The sequence below is a fragment of the Phyllobates terribilis genome, unplaced genomic scaffold (genome assembly GCF_046119375.1).
Source record: "Phyllobates terribilis strain yellow unplaced genomic scaffold, ASM4611937v1 Scaffold_2__4_contigs__length_985480577, whole genome shotgun sequence".
Taxonomy (NCBI): Eukaryota; Metazoa; Chordata; class Amphibia; order Anura; family Dendrobatidae; genus Phyllobates; species Phyllobates terribilis.
Window position 1 is genome coordinate 238,474,799 of NW_027362762.1, and position 20,043 is coordinate 238,494,841.

The 20,043-nt window shown below is 38.9% G+C and overlaps 1 protein-coding gene across 4 annotated transcripts in view; it reads right to left on the reverse strand.

The window, feature by feature from the left end:
- Positions 1-20,043, reverse strand: part of DIAPH3 (diaphanous related formin 3) — an 801,864-nt gene that overhangs the window by 325,858 nt on the left and 455,963 nt on the right. For all 4 annotated transcript variants that reach the window (XM_073663944.1, XM_073663945.1, XM_073663943.1 and 1 more), the window contains one exon: positions 5,962-6,091. In XM_073663944.1, coding sequence (XP_073520045.1) covers positions 5,962-6,091 — 130 coding nt within the window. The remainder of the gene's footprint in view (positions 1-5,961; positions 6,092-20,043) is intronic.

Below are 20,043 nucleotides of genomic sequence, written 5' to 3' on the forward strand. Positions count from 1 at the left end.
AAACACCACTCCAGCGCTTAAAGAAAAACAGCAGGAGTGGTGCTTTAATGGTGCAGTAGACTCAAATCTTCTTATAGATTACCTTTAACCCCTTCATGACCTTGAGATTTTTCGTTATTACGCTTTTGCTTGTTCCTCCCCTTATTCCAAGAGCCTTAACTTTTTTTAATTTTTCCATCCCCATACTCGTATGATAGCTTGTTTTTTTATGTGGGATGAATTGTAATTTTGACTGACACCATTCACTTTATCATATGATGCATTGAAAAGCGAGGAAACAAGTCCAAGAGTCTTGAAATTGCAAAAAAAAGCAATTCCACAATGTTTTTTTTGTTTTTTTCTTATTTACCATATTCACTATATGGTAAAAGTGACTTGGTAATATGAATCTCCAGGACAGTACGAGTATGCAGATAACAAACACGTAAAGTTTTTCTTTTATTTAAGTAATGAAACATTTTTTGGAAATTTGTAAGAAATATTTTTTTGCTTATGTTGCCATTTTCCAAGCATTTTATAATTTGGGTAAATTTTATATTTTGATATACCAGACTTTTACGAACACAACAATACAAAATATGTGCTGGATTTTTTGGTTGTTTTACTTTTAAATGTGGCAAAAACGAGATGATTTGAATTGTGTGTTTTTTTTCCATATTTTTAAAAACTTTTTTTTCTCACTTTTTTCTGTATTGAATAGTCCCCATTAGGAGACCTGCAGCTGCGATTGTCCGATTGCTTGTGCTATACACAGTAGTGCATCGTGTGCGTGTGTCAATCAACTGGTTAACAGCTGCGGGCAGAGCTTTTATCCACCTGTGGCTGTTAAAGGCACATGATGGTTGATTAAATCAGCCATCATGTGCAACGAAGGATTTGAGCTCAGCGTGTGAGCCGCGTGAAAGGCAGGGACACAACGTTTGACTTCAAGTAACGTCAAAGGTCGTGAAGAGGTTGAAGGATCACTTTGACAATTTTCTTTTTAAGCCCTCCTTTAGCCATCAGTAGTATGCACAATATCTGCAATAAAATACTTAACCAACATAGCTTTCTGCTTCCAAGGCTACTCCGGTCATACCCTGTACCAAGTGACCACAGTACTGACCAGCCAGCTCACACAGCAGACCTTTAGTTTCTACTTTTTCTCAAGGTAAGTCTATGAGAGTCTCAATATGAGTCTCAGACTTATACTGAGAAAATGACCTTTGGTCTACAGAAGTGCTGTTAGGTGGCAGGTCACAACTGTGGTCGCATCCTGCAGAACCCGACTGGAGCGGCACTGGAAAGTAGAGAAGGCAAGAGATGGCAAACAATTTTAATGCACATCGTACAGAAAGGTTAAAGAGAAGGTTGATGTAAAAAAAAAAAACCAACATTAAAAAAGCACTCCTCCCATCAAAGTTTTCATCCTTTTAATATATTGCAGTCATCATATTATACGGCACTATGTACTTACAATTGCTCATTTTACTTTGCTACCCAGATAATTTGTCTCTTTTCTCTGCTCTATGTAGAAACAGGAAGTCTCTTGTCCCTGCATTTATCGTTCCCCTCTTCAACTCCTGATCCAGCAGCTCCCTTCACCTTTGCAGTGACTGATGACATACAGTGGGTACGGAAAGTATTCAGACCCCTTTACATTTTACACTGTTTCATTGCAATCATTTGGTAAATTCTAAAAAGTTCATTTTTTTTCTCATTAAAGTACACTCTGCACCCCATCTTGACTGAAAAAAAAGGAAATGTAGAAATTTTTGCAAATTTATTAAAAAAGAAAAACTGAAATATCACATGGTCATAAGTATTCAGACCCTTTGCTCAGACACTCATATTTAAGTCACATGCTGTCCATTTCCTTGTGATCCTCCTTGAGATGGTTCTACTCCTTCATTGGAGTCTAGCTGTGTTTAATTAAACTGATAGGACTTGATTTGGAAAGGCACAAACCTGTCTATACAAGACCTCACAGCTCACAGTGCATGTCAGACCAAATGAGAATCATGAGCTCAAAAGGAACTGCCCAAGGAGCTCGGAGACAGAATTGTGGCGAGGCACAGATCTGGCCAAGGATACAAAAGAATTTCTGCATTACTCAAGGTTCCTAAGAGCACAGTGGCCTCCATAATCCTTAAATGGAAGAAGTTTGGGACCACCAGAAGTCTTCCTAGACGTGGCCATCCAGCCAAACTGAGCAATCGTGGGAGCCTTGGTGAGAGGTAAAGAAGAACCCCAAGATCACAGTGGCTGAGCTCCAGAGATGCAGTAGGGAGATGGGAGAAAGTTCCACAAAGTCAACTATCACTGCAGCCCTACACTAGTCGGGCCTTTATGGCAGAGTGGCCTGATGGAAGCCTCTCCTCAGTGCAAAACATATGAAAGCCCGCATAGAGTTTTCTCAAAAACACATGAAGGACTCCCAGACTATGATAAATAAGATTCTCTGGTCTGATGAGACGAAGATAGAACTTTTTTCAGTGATAATTCTAAGCGGTATGTCTGAAGAAAACCAGGCACTGCTCATCACCTGCCCAATACAATCCCAACAGTGAAACATGGTGGTGGCAGCATCATGCCGTGGGGGTGTTTTTCAGCTGCAGGGACAGGATGACTGGTTCCAATTGAAGGAAACATGAATGCGGCCAAGTACAGAGATATCCTGGATGAAAACCTCTTCCACAGTGCTCTGGACCTCAGACTTGGCCGAAGGTTCACCTTCCAACAAGACAATGACCCTAAGCACACAGCTAAAATAACAAAGGAGTGGCTTCAGAACAACTCTGTGGCCATTCTTGACTGGCCCAGCCAGAGCCCTGACCTAAACCCAATTGAGCATCTCTGGAGAGATCTGAAAATGGTTGTCCACCAACGTTCACCATCCAACCTGACGGAACTGGAGAGGATCTGCAAGGAAGAATGGCAGAGGAACCCCAAATCCACGTCTGAAAAACTTGTTGCATCATTCCCAAGAAGACTCATGGCTGTACTAGCTCAAAAGGGTGCTTCTACTCAATACTGAGCAAAGGGTCTGAATACTTATGACCATGTGATATTTCAGTTTTTCTTTAATAAATTTGCAAAAATTTCTACATTCCTGTTTTTTTTTAGTCAAGATTGGATGCAGAGTGTACTTTAAGGAGAAAAAAAATTAACTTTTTAGAATTTACCAAATGGCTGCTATGAAACAAAGAGTGAAAAATGTAAAGGGGTGTGAATACTTTCCGTACCCACTGTGTATAGGGAAAATTGACCTCCTGTTTACATAGAGCTTAGAAGGATTCAGCTTGTTTGTTGTTATTCATGTGATGTCATAGACCTAATGGAAAAGAGAAGAATTAGCTGGGTAGAAAGGCAAAATGAGCAATTGTCAGTACACAGTGCTATAAAATTTTATTATAGCAATATATTAGGAGGATAAAAATTTTGATGGGAGGAGTGCTTCTTTAAAAGATAGCTTTGACACTTCCAAATCCTAATGTGCAGTTTTCCAGAGTAGAATAAACCATATTGGGTATGAGTAATAAAGTATTTCGCAGCAAAATCTTACGAATCAAGTTCTCTTTTCCATTAAAAGTGATGAATTTAATATTTTGCTTGCTTTTTGATGTCTTTATTTTTTTTTAATTTATGCACAAAAGAATTTAACGAAATCTGAGAAAAACATTTGGAAACCCGGTCACTTGAAAGATCTCCCCTCTGAATAATTCGAAAAAAGGTATCTTTGAAAGAATTTATAAAATATTCATCTCATGTTACAATACAATAACTGTGAAATAGATCTGGCTTTGTATTGTCTAATACTTTGCCCCAAACCTTCCATCCAGGAAACAAATGATGAGCTATAGCTGTAGATTTTCGCAATTGCCATTTTCCCTGGAGAAGTCCCCGCAGCAATATGACAATCCTAATACTTCATCAATTTCCTCCTCTATGGTCAGTCAGTTTATATTAGTAATGCAATGTCTCCATCTATAGAGAGAAATCTTAGCCCAGCCATCTATTTTCTGCTGTTCAGATCTTGACATGCTTCTGTCTGCACAATTTGAAGGTAAAATTCAATGTTTTTCTTGAGTTCACATGAGCAGGGATGTGTGCGGCATTTAGTATCACAAGAAGACCCTGTGAGTGACATACATACATAATATGTAAGAAGCAATGGCTCTCCGATGTGCTAGAAGCAGACACCTCCTGCTCAGCACTATGACAAGGTTTATCATTCTTGGCAATCGTCTTGCTCAGGGATTATGCGACCTGTTCTGTGGGCATGTGTAGATAATGTTGGCAGCTGTGCCAGTTTTGCGGGTGCTCAGAAGGCCAGTCTTATCAGTGTTCTGGATATTAGCGATCCATGTGGACTTTAAAGCTTCAGGCATGAGAGCGATTTTCTGTTACTGGCTCATCTGCTATGGGTGTCAGAAAAATCACTAGAAACTTGACTGAGTTCCAAATCTCGTTAACTAGTCCTCTATTTGCATAATTAGGGGCTTTATTGTAGCACTTAAACATATAACATCATGTTATCATGCCCATTGGAAAGGGTTTTGTCTGCTCAGTATATATGTATTTTTTGGGAGCACTTACTTAATTTTAATAAATAATGCTGGTTTCACAATTATCTTGTACACTGTATCTTGTAGACAGGCTTCTTATTCATTGGGTGAAATGATTTTTTTTCTGCAGCACGAAATAATCATTGTTCCCAACAGAAGAACTATGGCAGCTAGTATAGATCGCTCAGCACCCTTTACTTAGATCTGGAGCGCTCCTTGAAATCCATTTGTGTAACATACTTGCCTTCGGAAATGTCAGGTCCTAAAAAGGAGTTTTCTGATTGGCAGTCGTATCGAGCTGCCAGTCGGTCCATGTACACAAACTCTTAGTCTTTGATGATTTAGTGTCTGGCTAGTGGAGGTCAAATAGGGTGCAAAGTTTCAGATTTTCAACTCTTTTTGTATGCTTCACTTAAAGAAGTTGTCCACTACTGGGACAACCCCTTCTCACTCAATGTTTGCACTCATTACAACAAAATCACCCATACTCGCGTGCCATGCTGACGCCGTTACAGGGGTGCCTGCTCTCCCGTTCCCAGGGCTAGTGTGAGGTTGCTGCGTCATGTGTGCCCTGCACCCTATCAGCACTGGCGTCACTGTCCTCACCATCGGACGTATGAATAATAAACAATGAGTGAGAGCCGCGGCTGGACGCTCACTCCCTCTTGATTACTTATATGTCTGAAGGCGGGGACAGTGACTCCAGTGCTGATTGGGCACAGGGCACACATGATGCAACAACCTCACACTAGCCCCGGGAACGCGAGTGCAAACACCCCTGTAACGGTGCTGGCATGGTAGGAGGTGTTTTTATTTTAACGGAGGCAAAGATTCAGAGTGAGAAGGGGTTGTCCTAGTAGTGGACAACCCCTTTAAATCAATAGCTCTGTAAGGGGCATGTCTGAATCTAGTTTTTCAGGACTGAGTTATGAATGGCGACCAAGACGTGGTGTAGAGTTAGGCTGGCAATACACATTAGAAGGCTGTTGGCCGAATAATGCTTCAGCTGATTGTTCCGCCAACAGGCATGTCAGCCCACTCTCCCATATACAGGAGCACTTGTTTGGCCGAGTACTCTGGTGTACTCTATGAGAAAGCATCTGAATGACACATCAGCAGAAGGCTTATCTCCGGGAGAACAATGCGATATGCAGTCCAAAATCGGATATGCACAAATGACATCTCTCAGCTAGTGCCGTCAAACATTAGTCCATCATCCGAACCGGTCAATATTGGTCGGTTCAACCGACATTACGTTAATGTGCATGGGGGCCTTTAGTCTAATGGAAATGCCACGTATGCAGTCTCCTAAACAGGAACTGTCCATTTATGAAGAATAAACTGAAAACTCAGACTATGACCTTCTATCATCATACTGAAAGGCTAGAACAGATGGGATCATAACAATACGCACCTCTACTCGCTTTGTCTACAGTCTGTATATCCTCCAAAAATGTCTGGACTTCAGGGAACCTCTTTTCACATATTTCAGCCAGAAAGTGAAGAAGGGTCGTTGACTGATCTACCGATTTTGTGTCTTTTATCTGTAAGGCAAAAAAAAAAAAAAAAAGACATCGGCGGTAATGATATTGAATGGGTTTAATATACAGTATATAATCATTTAACTATGAAAAAGTGTAATATAAAATGTGGAATTTTATAAAAAGCAAAAGTAAACATTGCAGCTTAAACAAGGTGTCATTTCATGACATAGCCAAAAGCAACTACAGTCAAACCATGTTACTGTATTTTGACTAAGATAACCATTCAGTTGTTTGTCTTAAACTATGAGAGTTACTTAAAAATATCATTCCAAAATTGCTGAACTTTCCAATTTAGAGGTGGAAAAGACAAAATGTGCACCGTGCATGTAGAACTCAAAGGGGACTTTAGAGGAGAAAAAGGATGATTTATACAGAACCACAGTTGATTGAAAAGCGGGCAAGTTCTTTCACAAAGCTTTCATAATATATATTGAGGGGTTCTGACAGAGGTGACCATACTTTTTGTTAAGTGACAACTTCCAACAGAACTCAGAGAAAAGCAATATGCCTTGTAGCTGCAGTAACATAGATAAAAGCTTTTTTTCAACAGCCTGATAAAAATGAACAAATCTGCAAAGCGCAAAAGTTCAAATTATAATGAAGTGGATGGGTTTTATAGTCTGCGAAAATTCTACCTTTTATATTTTGTAAGCTTGTGATGGACCACAGCTATTGTGGGGCTGTTAATGAGGAAGATGTCAGCAATGGGCCACCAAGCATGTCATCCCACAGAGATAATACGGGTATGAAAAGATATATATGTGCTCTCATGATAAACCTTGATTCTAAAACATTTTTTTTTCAACTTTATTATTGCAAATTATGACAAAAGGGAGTTCTCTGTAAAAGGAACATATCAAGGGGTTTAAAACTTTGCTTCATACATGCCTTCATTAAAAGAATAAAAAAAAACCTTTGCTGTAACCCTTCATGCCAAATCTGATTAAAAACGGCACCGCAGATTCCAGAATTTTATAGTCATTAATTCTTGTCCACTTCAATTAGAGCAGAAACGTTTCATTAAAAAGAAGACTCCAGTGGAGAAAAAAAAAAAGTTTTTCAATGGAATTATTCATTAATGATTTTTTTCAGTTTCCCCAATGAATACTTTGTAAGATGTGAGGCTTATGGTGCAGGGGTGTACAAGTGGGTGGTGGGTAATAAAAGGTGATGGCCATAATATTTCAGAAAGTCAGATTTTGTCAAAGAACGCGTGTCAATACAGACTTTGGTTCCTAAAGTCTATTAGAGAAGAAGTCGTAAACACTGACTTGTGAACACAGGGATTATTATTAAGGCCAATCAGGTTATTTGTGAATTAAAAGAGGTTTGTGAGAAATAATTGGTTAAAAGGGGCTTTTTCTTATGGTGGAACTATGAATCTGACCTCCCACGAAGATCCACAGATGCTGTGATGGACTAGACCGATAGGCATGCGACAACGGCATTACTAGTCTTAGCCATTATGGCCACACAGATGGTGCAGGAATCGTAGACAACTTAAGAGGGCTCTACACTTAGGCCCCGATTCATCAAAGCTTTAATGCCAGTATTCTGGAATAAAAAGCTATAAAGAGTTGCATAATTTTGGTGCAACTTACAGCTGCGTTAAAATTACGCAACTTTTGGAGTTTCGCCAAGTTCTGACAAAGTAGACGCAGCTGGGGTGGGAAGGGCCGTAGCGGCTGCTGCCCGTCAAATTCATGTAGAGAGGTGGCGTTTGCTACACCACAGATCTTACTCCAGTAAGGAGTGGGAATAGGATTTGTAGCGAGGCTTTCCTGAGGCTGATACTCCATGAATCAGGGGCATCTGACTCCAGCACACCTCCTCATTAATATGGATGTTAATAACACTGGTCTTGATGCATCAGTATTTTAATGTGGCACATTTCACTAGAGGTTAACAGCAACAAATCAATGAGGTTTTGTGTCACCTTAGAACATTTGCACATTAAACTAAATGGTTAGAGAATGTTTCTCCTCTCCCATTTCCCAAGATTCGATTGTACTTTTGATGAAAAAAACCCAAGGCTTTAACCAGCGAATAACTTCTCAGATGTCCAGCTCTTCAGAGTACAGATGTTCTTAAAGAAGACCGTATTGAAAGTCTAAATGTTGGAAAGTATGTGTTCCACCCTTTTTGCCGCATCTAGATAACTATACAATTTGAAGTAAGAAATTTTAGTCCGTCTCCTTCAGTGGTGAGGTTTTCGTCACAACACCGCAAAGAGACATAAGTGAGAAGTTCCAGTGATTAGCTCCACTTTTCTGCAGCTTTTAGAACTTAACACTTTTATGGCTGTGTGCACACTGTGCGTTTTCGCGGCTTTTTTTCCCGAGCGGAAATGCACCAAAAACTCTATGTAATCCATCTGCCAGCTAATGCAATGACAATCTTGATGTGCTGTGCACATGATGAGGAATTTTCCGCTCAGTATTGTCATTGCTTTAAAATCCACAGCATGTCCATTCTTTATAGCGTTTCTGCAGCATAAAAAAGCACAAAGAATGGTACCCGAGCTGGGGAAGAAGACTACTTCTCCCATCATCCGACCGTCTCTCCCGCTGATAACAGAGAGCGGTGCGGCTAAGGGGAGAAGTAGTCTCCTCAGCCGAGCCGGCGTGTGCGCGGTGTCAAAAAAAAAAAAATCTATTTAAAACAAAAAAAAAACACTACTCTCACCTGTCCGGAGTCCTCCTGACCTGATCACCCGGCGGTACACTGACGGGAGCGCGCTCGCTCCTGGCAGGGTACATCACTGCGCTGCTGGCTGGGTTCACTGGAGTTCGTCAGCTGGAGATCAGCTGAGAGCTCCGGGACCTCACTTCACGGCACTGGTGCTGCGTGGGAATATTTTCACGAATGTTTCCAGGCACTGATGCAGTAATGAGGTCACCAGAGCTGATCAGCTGATGAACTCACATGTCCTCAACCAGCAGCAGCGATGTACACTGACGGGAGTGATTACACTCCTGTCAGTGTATAGTGCTGTCTTCTACAGCAGTCACATCAGTGATTGATGTGACTGCTGTACAAGTGACCTGGATCACTGTGGGACAATCTGGATTACGTCACGACGGCGGACAGGTGAGGGACATGGTTGTTTTTTTATTTTCGTTTCTTTTCAGGACACGAGGGATTTGGGGATTAGGAGAACAATAAATAAATTATTAAAACCGTGTGTCATTTTATTTCAATAAAATACTTTATTCTGCTCGTGTTTTTATTGAAAAAGCATCGAAACCCTTTACTTCGCGGTTCGTAATGGGGGCGTCTTATAAAAGCCCTTCATTACTAACCTGGGCTTCATGTCAGTCGCCAAGACAAGGCTCACATGAACCCCAACATTATTACCCCACTCGCCATGGCTACACGGCAGTGGGAAGAGTGGAGGCTAAGCGCCAGAATTGGCGCATCTTATGGATGCGCAATTTCTGGAACTGCTGACGGGTAATATTAGCCACGGAGGGGGCTAGTATCCATGGGCCCTTCCATGGCTATCAATATCAGTCCACACCTGTCTGTTTAGCCTTTTCTGGTTAGTTTTTATAGGGGGACACCAAGTTATTTTTTTTCTGGGGTCCCCCTGTAATCTAGCCAGTAAAGGCTAACCAAACAGCTGTGAGCTGTTATTAATAGACAGGGAAAATTTTTGGTTAATGGTCCCTTCCCCGGCTACTAATATCAGCTCCCAGCGGTCAAGTTTTCCTCTGCTGGTTATAAAATTGACGCAGGAGCCAATGCCATTTTTTTTAAAATTTTAGGCTATGTGCCCACGATCCGGATGTAGCAGCACTTTGGACGCAGCATATTTTTGCTGCTTCCAAAACGTTGCATTCTATTAAACGCAGATAAATCCACATGTGTTCACAGAACCCTATGGATTTACCGCATTCACTACATTCTAGTGGTCAAATTTCTGTTGTGGAGACTAGCGACTTCGCAAGAGAATTTGACATGCTGCGGTCCTGAAAAACGCGCTGCATGTCAGTGTCTGCGGGTGATTCGCAGCATCAGATGCACGCATAGTAAACATGGGATTTCTAGAAATCCCATCCCCTATGCTGTATCATCTGGACACTGCGGGTTTGACGCTGAATAAACACGTAGCTTCAAACCTGCAGCAGCTCCTGACTGTGGCCACGTACCCAAATTCACCTGCAGCATGTCAATTTCTGCTAGTCTCTGCAGGAAATTTTGACCAATTGAAATGTTCATTATATGCGGTGGATACACATGTACTGACAACAAAAGTGCGGCATTAGAATATAGCGTTTTGGACGCAGCGAAAATACGCTGCGTTTAAAGCGCTGCTTGTTGCTGATCATGGGGACGTTGCGGCTAACGAAACAGCTGTGAGCGGTTATTAATAGCCAGGGAACATATTTGCCTAATGGCACCTTCCTAGGCTAAAAATAGCAGCTCTCAGCTGCCCCAGAAATGACATGAATGGGAATACTAATGAGATTGGGTTTAGCTGACACCTAGCCCTTTTGTTTAGTGATGACAAGGTGTCAATCAGACCCTTTCAATACTAAACCTAACTAAAGTTAAGAGTTAAATAAACACACACATAGTAAACACTTTATTTGAAATAAAACAGATACATTCTTTAATCACTTAAATTAACCAATATATTCACCCCAGGTCTGACAGTAATCCAAGGGTAAAGTGATGTCACACGTTTCTTTTTTCAAATATCTTTATTTAGCTCCAAAAACCATTCATTGAGGTACAAAAACGCATCAAAAACGTGGCAAAACACGTGTTTTTTTCTGCAGCGTTTTTCCTGCCAAGAGATACAGAAACGCTGCAGAAATTTCTGCAAATCCTGAACATGTACACATAGTCTAATTATTTCGCACTCTCATTGGTCACAAAGTAAAGCTATAATCCAAACGAGTGTGTAATTGGAGAAAAACAATTTGCCATATATACCTTGGCAAGTGTATGTGTAAAGAAGCTGTTCCAACAAGGCCTATCGATAGTGTATATGTGCTGTGCTGCTCTCTATATATATTTCTATGTGAGCTCCAAATAAGATATGTGATAAAATTACCAGATGGGAACACCGCGACAGTATCTGTAAAAAGGGGTTCATGGAGTTGCAATAAATATTTGAAATTGGTGTTTAGATAAACTGCAATACCAAATAGACTCCAACTAAGGGCATTAATCAAGAAGACACAGCATTTCATAATTATTACCCTCTAAAAAAACAACTGTCTAATTTACATCAACAGTGTGGAACACATTGACAGACTACAGATTCCCATAAAATGCAGCATTTACTTGCAAAATAATTGTGGGGTCTTTGAACTCCTCCAGGCAGAGTGGCAGTAGATCCCTTAATAGTCCTTAAAGGGAATCTGTCAGCAGGTTTTTGCTATGTAATCTGAAGACAGCAGAAGATAGAGGCCGAAACACAGAATTCAGGGATGTGTCACTTGTCAAAGTGCGTGCTTTTGTTTACTAACTGAAGGATTTATCACTGAGAGATTAACATTGCCGAACTAGTCCGACTCCGCCCCCTCCTGTGATAAGCAGCTCACTGTCTATGGACTTTGTACATACAGAGGCTGGTGTGGGCAGGGCTAGCTTTCTCAGATCTGCTTCATTCTAAATCTAAAAGCTCTGATTGTGTCAGAATGGCTGCACCCAGTAATCTAAGTGATACATTGTTGGATTCAGCTTCTCTTAACCTATATTATCTGCTCTCAGATGAGGTAGCAAAAACCTGCTGACAGATTCCCTTTAAAGAAGGATCAACTCCCTATAAGTATGTTTCTGATCAGGTTTTATTACATTAATGCAGTGGATTTGCAGCAAATTTCACCCACTGCAATCGAAAATCGCACGGATGAGATTTGATAAGGTCTCCTACCCAATGCTGCCACTCATGCCATGCATATTTTCTGCACCCAAAATTCACAGTGTATCCGCTATGTAAGAACTTTCCTTAAGAGCATTAACAAATCTTTTTTTTCTTTTTACATGCCCATGTTTGTTTAATAGCCATCCTAATGACAACCCCAAATCAATGTATCTTCAAGGATGAAAACATCAGAAACTTTAATATCTCAGCGCAGACATGAAAGCCTTATGGTATTTTATGATTTTAACATTTTTTTTAAAGACTTTAATCTCTCTTTGCTGGACCAATGTCAACAATATTTATATTCATGCAGAAATATGAGTGTAATAAATTGATTTCAAAAATGGAAATACGGAAGATTAAAATTTCACTAGCCTGTGGTAATTTATTCCTGGGTCCATGAACGGGTATAAATAGCATGTTGAGAGTTGAATACAAGGAAAATACTTCAACAACACAGCAAAAAATCTATAGCTGGAAGAAGGAAACAACATTCTCTAAAGAAAGCCAGACACTTCGAGTGGTTTTCTGGTCCTACACAAAATGTAAAATTAATTTCTGAATGCAAAAAAAAAACTCAGTAGTTTAGGGCAAATCAATTCAATTATTGTTGCCTGTTCTGCTCAGCATTGCACTAATCTCCCATAGAATGAATGGGTCTCGGCTGCAATACCCTGCACCGCCACTACTAAACAGATGGCGGACAACTAGACAAAGCAATGGTAGTGCTCACCGGAAAGTCATGTCTACGTCAGCTACAAGTTGGTGTAAATCTACTTTAAAATTTACACCAATTCCTGGAGAAAAATATAGTAATTTGGTCAGGAGGCCCCACCCCTCCCACTAAGCCCATGTCAATTTACAAAAACATATATTGACAGCAGAAAAAATGCTAAATATTTCACAATTATGGCATCCTCCATATTTTTTAAGCAGACAGCATTATTCAATTTCCATGTTCAGACACTCCATTTGTCTGTTATTTTAGGAATAAGTGATCATTTGCATCAGTTATACAAGTGGAAATTCATTATTATGGGTCCCATCTTCGACTGCAATCCATTTTTTAGAATGAAAGAAAGTCCTGCATGCAGTCTTTTTTTCCATTTCAAAGAAAGGACATCAAAATGACCCTATAACAATCAGAGTGACCCCTCTGCTTAAATTTGCATGACTGATTTGATGGATCACTTATTCCATTTGTTCGTAAAATGAAAAAGTAAAAGGTAAAAAGTCTGAACAGAAGTGTGATCAAAGCCTTATCTATACAGTTATGGCTGAAAGTGTTGGCACCCTTGAAATAGTGCCAGAAAATTAAGTATTTCGCCAAAAAATTACTGCAATTACACATGTTTTGTTATACACGTTTGTTTCCTTTGTGTGTATTGGAATAACACAAAAAAACTGAGAAAAAAAGGCAATTGGACATCATTTCACACAAAACCCCCAAACCGGTCCGGATAAAATTGTTAACAGCCTCAATTTAACATTTGGCTGAACACTTTTTGGAATAAATAACTGCAGTTAATCGCTTCCTATAACCATCAACAAGCTTCTTACACCTCTCAATTGGAATTTTGGACCACTCTTCTTTTCCAAGCTGCTCCAGGTCTGTCATATTTAAAGGGTACCTTCTCCCAACAGCAGTTTTAAGATCTCTCCGCAGGTGTTCAATGCGATTTAGATCCAGACTCATTGCTGGCCACTTCAAAACTCTCCAGTGCTTTGCTTCCAAACATTTCTGGGTGCATATTGAAGTATGCTTGGCTTGGGGTCACTGTCCTGCTGGAAGACCCATGACCTAGAACGCAAACCCAGCTTTCTAACACTATGCACTACGTTGCGAAGCAATATCCTTTGGTAATGTTCACAATTTCATAATGCCTTACACACAGTAAAAGCACCTAATGCCAGAGGCAGCAAAACAACCCCAAAACATATTTGAACCCCCACCATATTTCATTGTAGGTACTATGATCTTTACTTTGTAGGCCACATTCGGTTTTCAGTAAAAAGTAGAATGATGTGCTTTACCAAAAGGCTCCATCTTGATCTCATCTGTCCACAAGATGCTTTCCCAGAAGGATTTTGTCTTGCACACATTTTGGCAAACTGCAGTTTAGCTTTTTTATGTCTGTTTCAGCAGTGGGGTCCTCCTGGGTCTCCTGCCATAGTGTTTAATTTCATTCAAATGTCGTTGGATAGTTCACGCTAACACTGATGCACCCTGAGCCTGCAAGACCGCTTGAATTTCTTTGGAACTTGATTGGGGCTGCTTATGCACCATCTGGACTATCCTGCGTGGCAACCTTTCATCAATTTTTTTTCTCTGCCATTCATGTTGAGGGAGATTAGCTACAGTGCCATGGGTTGCATAGTTCTTAATTATGTTGCGCACTGTGGACAAAGGAACATCAAGATCTCTGGAGATGGACTTGTAACTTTGACATTGTTGATATTTTTCAGCAATTTTGGTTCTCAAGTCCTCAAACAGTTCTCTTCTCTTTCTGTTCTTCATGCAATGCAAAGATTGGGTCAATTTCTCCCCTTTTTTCTGGTTTTAGGTGTGACTGGCATATTGCCCACACCTGTTATTTGCCACAGGTGAGACTGGGGTTTTGTGTGAAATTATGTCCAATTTGTCTTTTTTCTTAGTTTTTTTGTGTTGCTCCAATACACACAAAGGAAATAAACATGCGTATAACAAAACATGTGTAATTGCAATAATTTTCTGGTAAAAATACCTCATTTTCTGGAATGTTTTCAAACGTGACAACACTTTCGGCCATGACTGTACATGTTTGTATGCCTCTGTAAAAGAAGGAAGATATCTAAATGCTGCACATATGGCCACACTTTCAGTTCTAGAGACATTGTTGCATTTTTTTGAAAGAGAAAGTAAGGAGCAAATAATACATAAAAACTGAATAGAAAATTTCCATGGTACTCATATTTTATGAAACACCTGTCTTTATTTTCCAGATTGCCATTCCAATGATGCTGACCAACCAGAAATATTCAATGCAAAAAAGAGGCGGACAGGCACATCCAATAATAAAAAATATTCAAGCTTTAGTCCAAATTCATACATGGATTTTTAAAGCTATGTATTTGGAATAAAGCTTGAAGATTTTTTATTATTGGATGTGCCTGTCCACCTCTTTTTTGCATTGAGCAAATAATACAGTACAGGCTGAAACAATGAAAGGGCTTTTTTTCTGAAATCCAAATTTGCCCATTAAATCTCCCTAGATGTTTTAATTTTATTTACATTTATTTTATTTTCTATGGTCACTTATGAGGGCACCAATGATTGTTTTACTGTTTGGTCATAAAAAACTGTAGCCAAGATATAAAAGATATACAATTTGAGTAAAAAAGCAAACAAACAAAAAACCCTCTACTTCCGCACAGCGTAATATCAATTCCACATGCTAAAAGAGTTGACAAAGCCAACGAAACATACCAGAGAATTGTATTGATTTTATGCACTAGAAACAAAAATTGGCAAGTCCAGTAAAGGGTGATCTGTTACATGTGCCGTCAATACTGACAGTCATGTGAAACTTGCAATCCATCATTTGCAAAATGCTGGTCAGCTTTTCTTAGTCACGGAGAGGATGATCTTACTGGTTCTACATATTCTGCACCACCACAGCTTGCATCATGCAGGAGATCACAGCCAAGTTCCATGGCATCTATTTACCAGATTATGACTGTTCAGACCATAAGTAGCCATTGTGTGACTATTACGATATTAACCTGCATACACCAGATGCACAAGTCTATTCCACATACCAGATACACAAATCTATTCCACATACCAGATACACAAATCTATTCCATATACCAGATACACAAATCTATTCCATATACCAGATACACAAATCTATTCCATATACCAGATACACAAATCTATTCCATATACCAGATACACAAGTCTATTCCACATACCAGATAAACAAATCTATTCCATATACCAGATACACAAGTCTATTCCATATACCAGATACACAAGTCTATTCCATATACCAGATACACAAGTCTATTCCATATACCAGATACACAAGTCTATTCCATATACCAGATACACAAGTCTATTCCATATACCAGATACACAAGTCTATTCCATATACCAGATACACAAGTCTATTCCATATACCAGATACACAAATCTATTCCATATACCAGATACACAAATCTATTCCATATACCAGATACACAAGTCTATTCCATATACCAGATACACAAATCTATTCCATATACCAGATACACAAGTCTATTCCATATACCAGATACACAAATCTATTCCACATACCAGATACACAAGTCTATTCCATATACCAGATACACAAATCTATTCCACATACCAGATAAACAAGTCTATTCCATATACCAGATACACAAATCTATTCCATATACCAGATACACAAATCTATTCCATATACCAGATACACAAATCTATTCCATATACCAGATACACAAATCTATTCCATATACCAGATACACAAATCTATTCCATATACCAGATACACAAATCTATTCCATATACCAGATACACAAATCTATTCCATATACCAGATACACAAATCTATTCCATATACCAGATAAACAAGTCTATTCCATATACCAGATACACAAATCTATTCCACATACCAGATAAACAAGTCTATTCCATATACCAGATACACAAATCTATTCCATATACCAGATACACAAATCTATTCCATATACCAGATACACAAATCTATTCCATATACCAGATACACAAATCTATTCCATATACCAGATACACAAATCTATTCCATATACCAGATACACAAATCTATTCCACATACCAGATAAACAAGTCTATTCCATATACCAGATACACAAATCTATTCCATATACCAGATACACAAGTCTATTCCATATACCAGATACACAAGTCTATTCCATATACCAGATACACAAATCTATTCCATATACCAGATACACAAATCTATTCCATATACCAGATACACAAATCTATTCCATATACCAGATACACAAGTCTATTCCATATACCAGATACACAAATCTATTCCATATACCAGATACACAAATCTATTCCACATACCAGATACACAAATCTATTCCATATACCAGATACACAAATCTATTCCATATACCAGATACACAAATCTATTCCATATACCAGATACACAAATCTATTCCATATACCAGATACACAAATCTATTCCATATACCAGATACACAAGTCTATTCCATATACCAGATACACAAGTCTATTCCATATACCAGATACACAAGTCTATTCCATATACCAGATACACAAGTCTATTCCATATACCAGATACACAAATCTATTCCATATACCAGATACACAAGTCTATTCCATATACCAGATACACAAATCTATTCCATATACCAGATACACAAATCTATTCCATATACCAGATACACAAATCTATTCCATATACCAGATAAACAAGTCTATTCCATATACCAGATACACAAATCTATTCCACATACCAGATAAACAAGTCTATTCCATATATCAGAGGCACAAATCTATTCCACATACCAGATAAACAAATCTATTCCATATACCAGATACACAAGTCTATTCCATATACCAGATACACAAGTCTATTCCATATACCAGATACACAAATCTATTCCATATACCAGATACACAAGTCTATTCCATATACCAGATACACAAATCTATTCCATATACTAGATACACAAATCTATTCCACATACCAGATACACAAGTCTATTCCATATACCAGATACACAAGTCTACGGCATATACCAGAGGCACAAATCTATTCCATATACCAGATACACAAATCTATTTCATATACCAGATACACAAATCTATTCCATATACCAGATACACAAATCTATTCCATATACCAGATACACAAATCTATTCCATATACCAGATACACAAATCTATTCCATATACCAGATACACAAGTCTATTCCATATACCAGATACACAAGTCTATTCCATATACCAGATACACAAATCTATTCCATATACCAGATACACAAGTCTATTCCATATACCAGATACACAAGTCTACGGCATATACCAGATACACAAGTCTATTCCATATACCAGATACACAAGTCTACGACATATACCAGATACACAAGTCTATTTCATATACCAGATACACAAGTCTATTCCATATACCAGATACACAAGTCTATTCCATATACCAGATACACAAATCTATTCCATATACCAGATACACAAGTCTATTCCATATACCAGATACACAAATCTATTCCATATACCAGATACACAAATCTATTCCATATACCAGATACACAAGTCTATTCCATATACCAGATACACAAGTCTATTCCATATACCAGTTACACAAGTCTACGACATATACCAGATACACAAGTCTATTCCATATACCAGATACACAAGTCTATTCCATATACCAGATACACAAGTCTATTCCATATACCAGATACACAAATCTATTCCATATACCAGATACACAAGTCTATTCCATATACCAGATACACAAGTCTATTCCATATACCAGATACACAAGTCTACGACATATACCAGATACACAAGTCTATTCCATATACCAGATACACAAGTCTATTCCATATACCAGATACACAAGTCTATTCCATATACCAGATACACAAGTCTATTCCATATACCAGATACACAAGTCTACGACATATACCAGATACACAAGTCTACGACATATACCAGATACACAAGTCTATTCCATATACCAGATACACAAGTCTATTCCATATACCAGATACACAAATCTATTCCATATACCAGATACACAAGTCTATTCCATATACCAGATACACAAGTCTATTCCACATACCAGATACACAAATCTATTCCACATACCAGATACACAAGTCTACGGCATATACCAGATACACAAGTCTACGACATATACCAGAGGCACAAGTCTATGCCATATACCAGATACACAAGTCTACGGCATATACCAGATACACAAGTCTACGGCATATACCAGAGGCACAAGTCTACGGCATATACCAGAGGCACAAGTCTATTCCATATACCAGATACACAAGTCTATTCCATATACCAGATACACAAGTCTACGGCATATACCAGAGGCACAAGTCTATTCCATATACCAGATACACAAGTCTATTCCATATACCAGATACACAAGTCTACGGCATATACCAGAGGCACAAGTCTATTCCATATACCAGATACACAAGTCTACGGCATATACCAGAGGCACAAATCTATTCCATATACCAGATACACAAGTCTATTCCATATACCAGATACACAAGTCTACTGCATATACCAGAGGCACAAGTCTATACCATATACCAGAGGCACAAGTCTATTCCATATACCAGATACACAAGTCTACGGCATATACCAGAGGCACAAATCTATTCCATATACCAGATACACAAGTCTATTCCATATACCAGATACACAAGTCTACTGCATATACCAGAGGCACAAGTCTATTCCATATACCAGAGGCACAAGTCTACGGCATATACCAGAGGCACAAATCTATTCCATATACCAGATACACAAGTCTATTCCATATACCAGATACACAAGTCTACTGCATATACCAGAGGCACAAGTCTATTCCATATACCAGAGGCACAAGTCTACGGCATATACTAGAGGCACAAATCTATTCCATATACCAGATACACAAGTCTATTCCATATACCAGATACACAAGTCTACTGCATATACCAGAGGCACAAGTCTATTCCATATACCAGAGGCACAAGTCTATTCCATATACCAGATACACAAGTCTACAACATATACCAGAGGCACAACTCTATTCCATATACCAGAGGCACAAGTCTACGGCATATACCAGAGGCACAAATCTATTCCATATACCAGATACACAAGTCTATGACATATACCAGAGGCACAAGTCTACGGCATATACCAGAGGCACAAGTCTATTCCATATACCAGATACACAAGTCTACTGCATATACCAGATACACAAGTCTACTGCATATACCAGATACACAAGTCTACTGCATATACCAGAGGCACAAG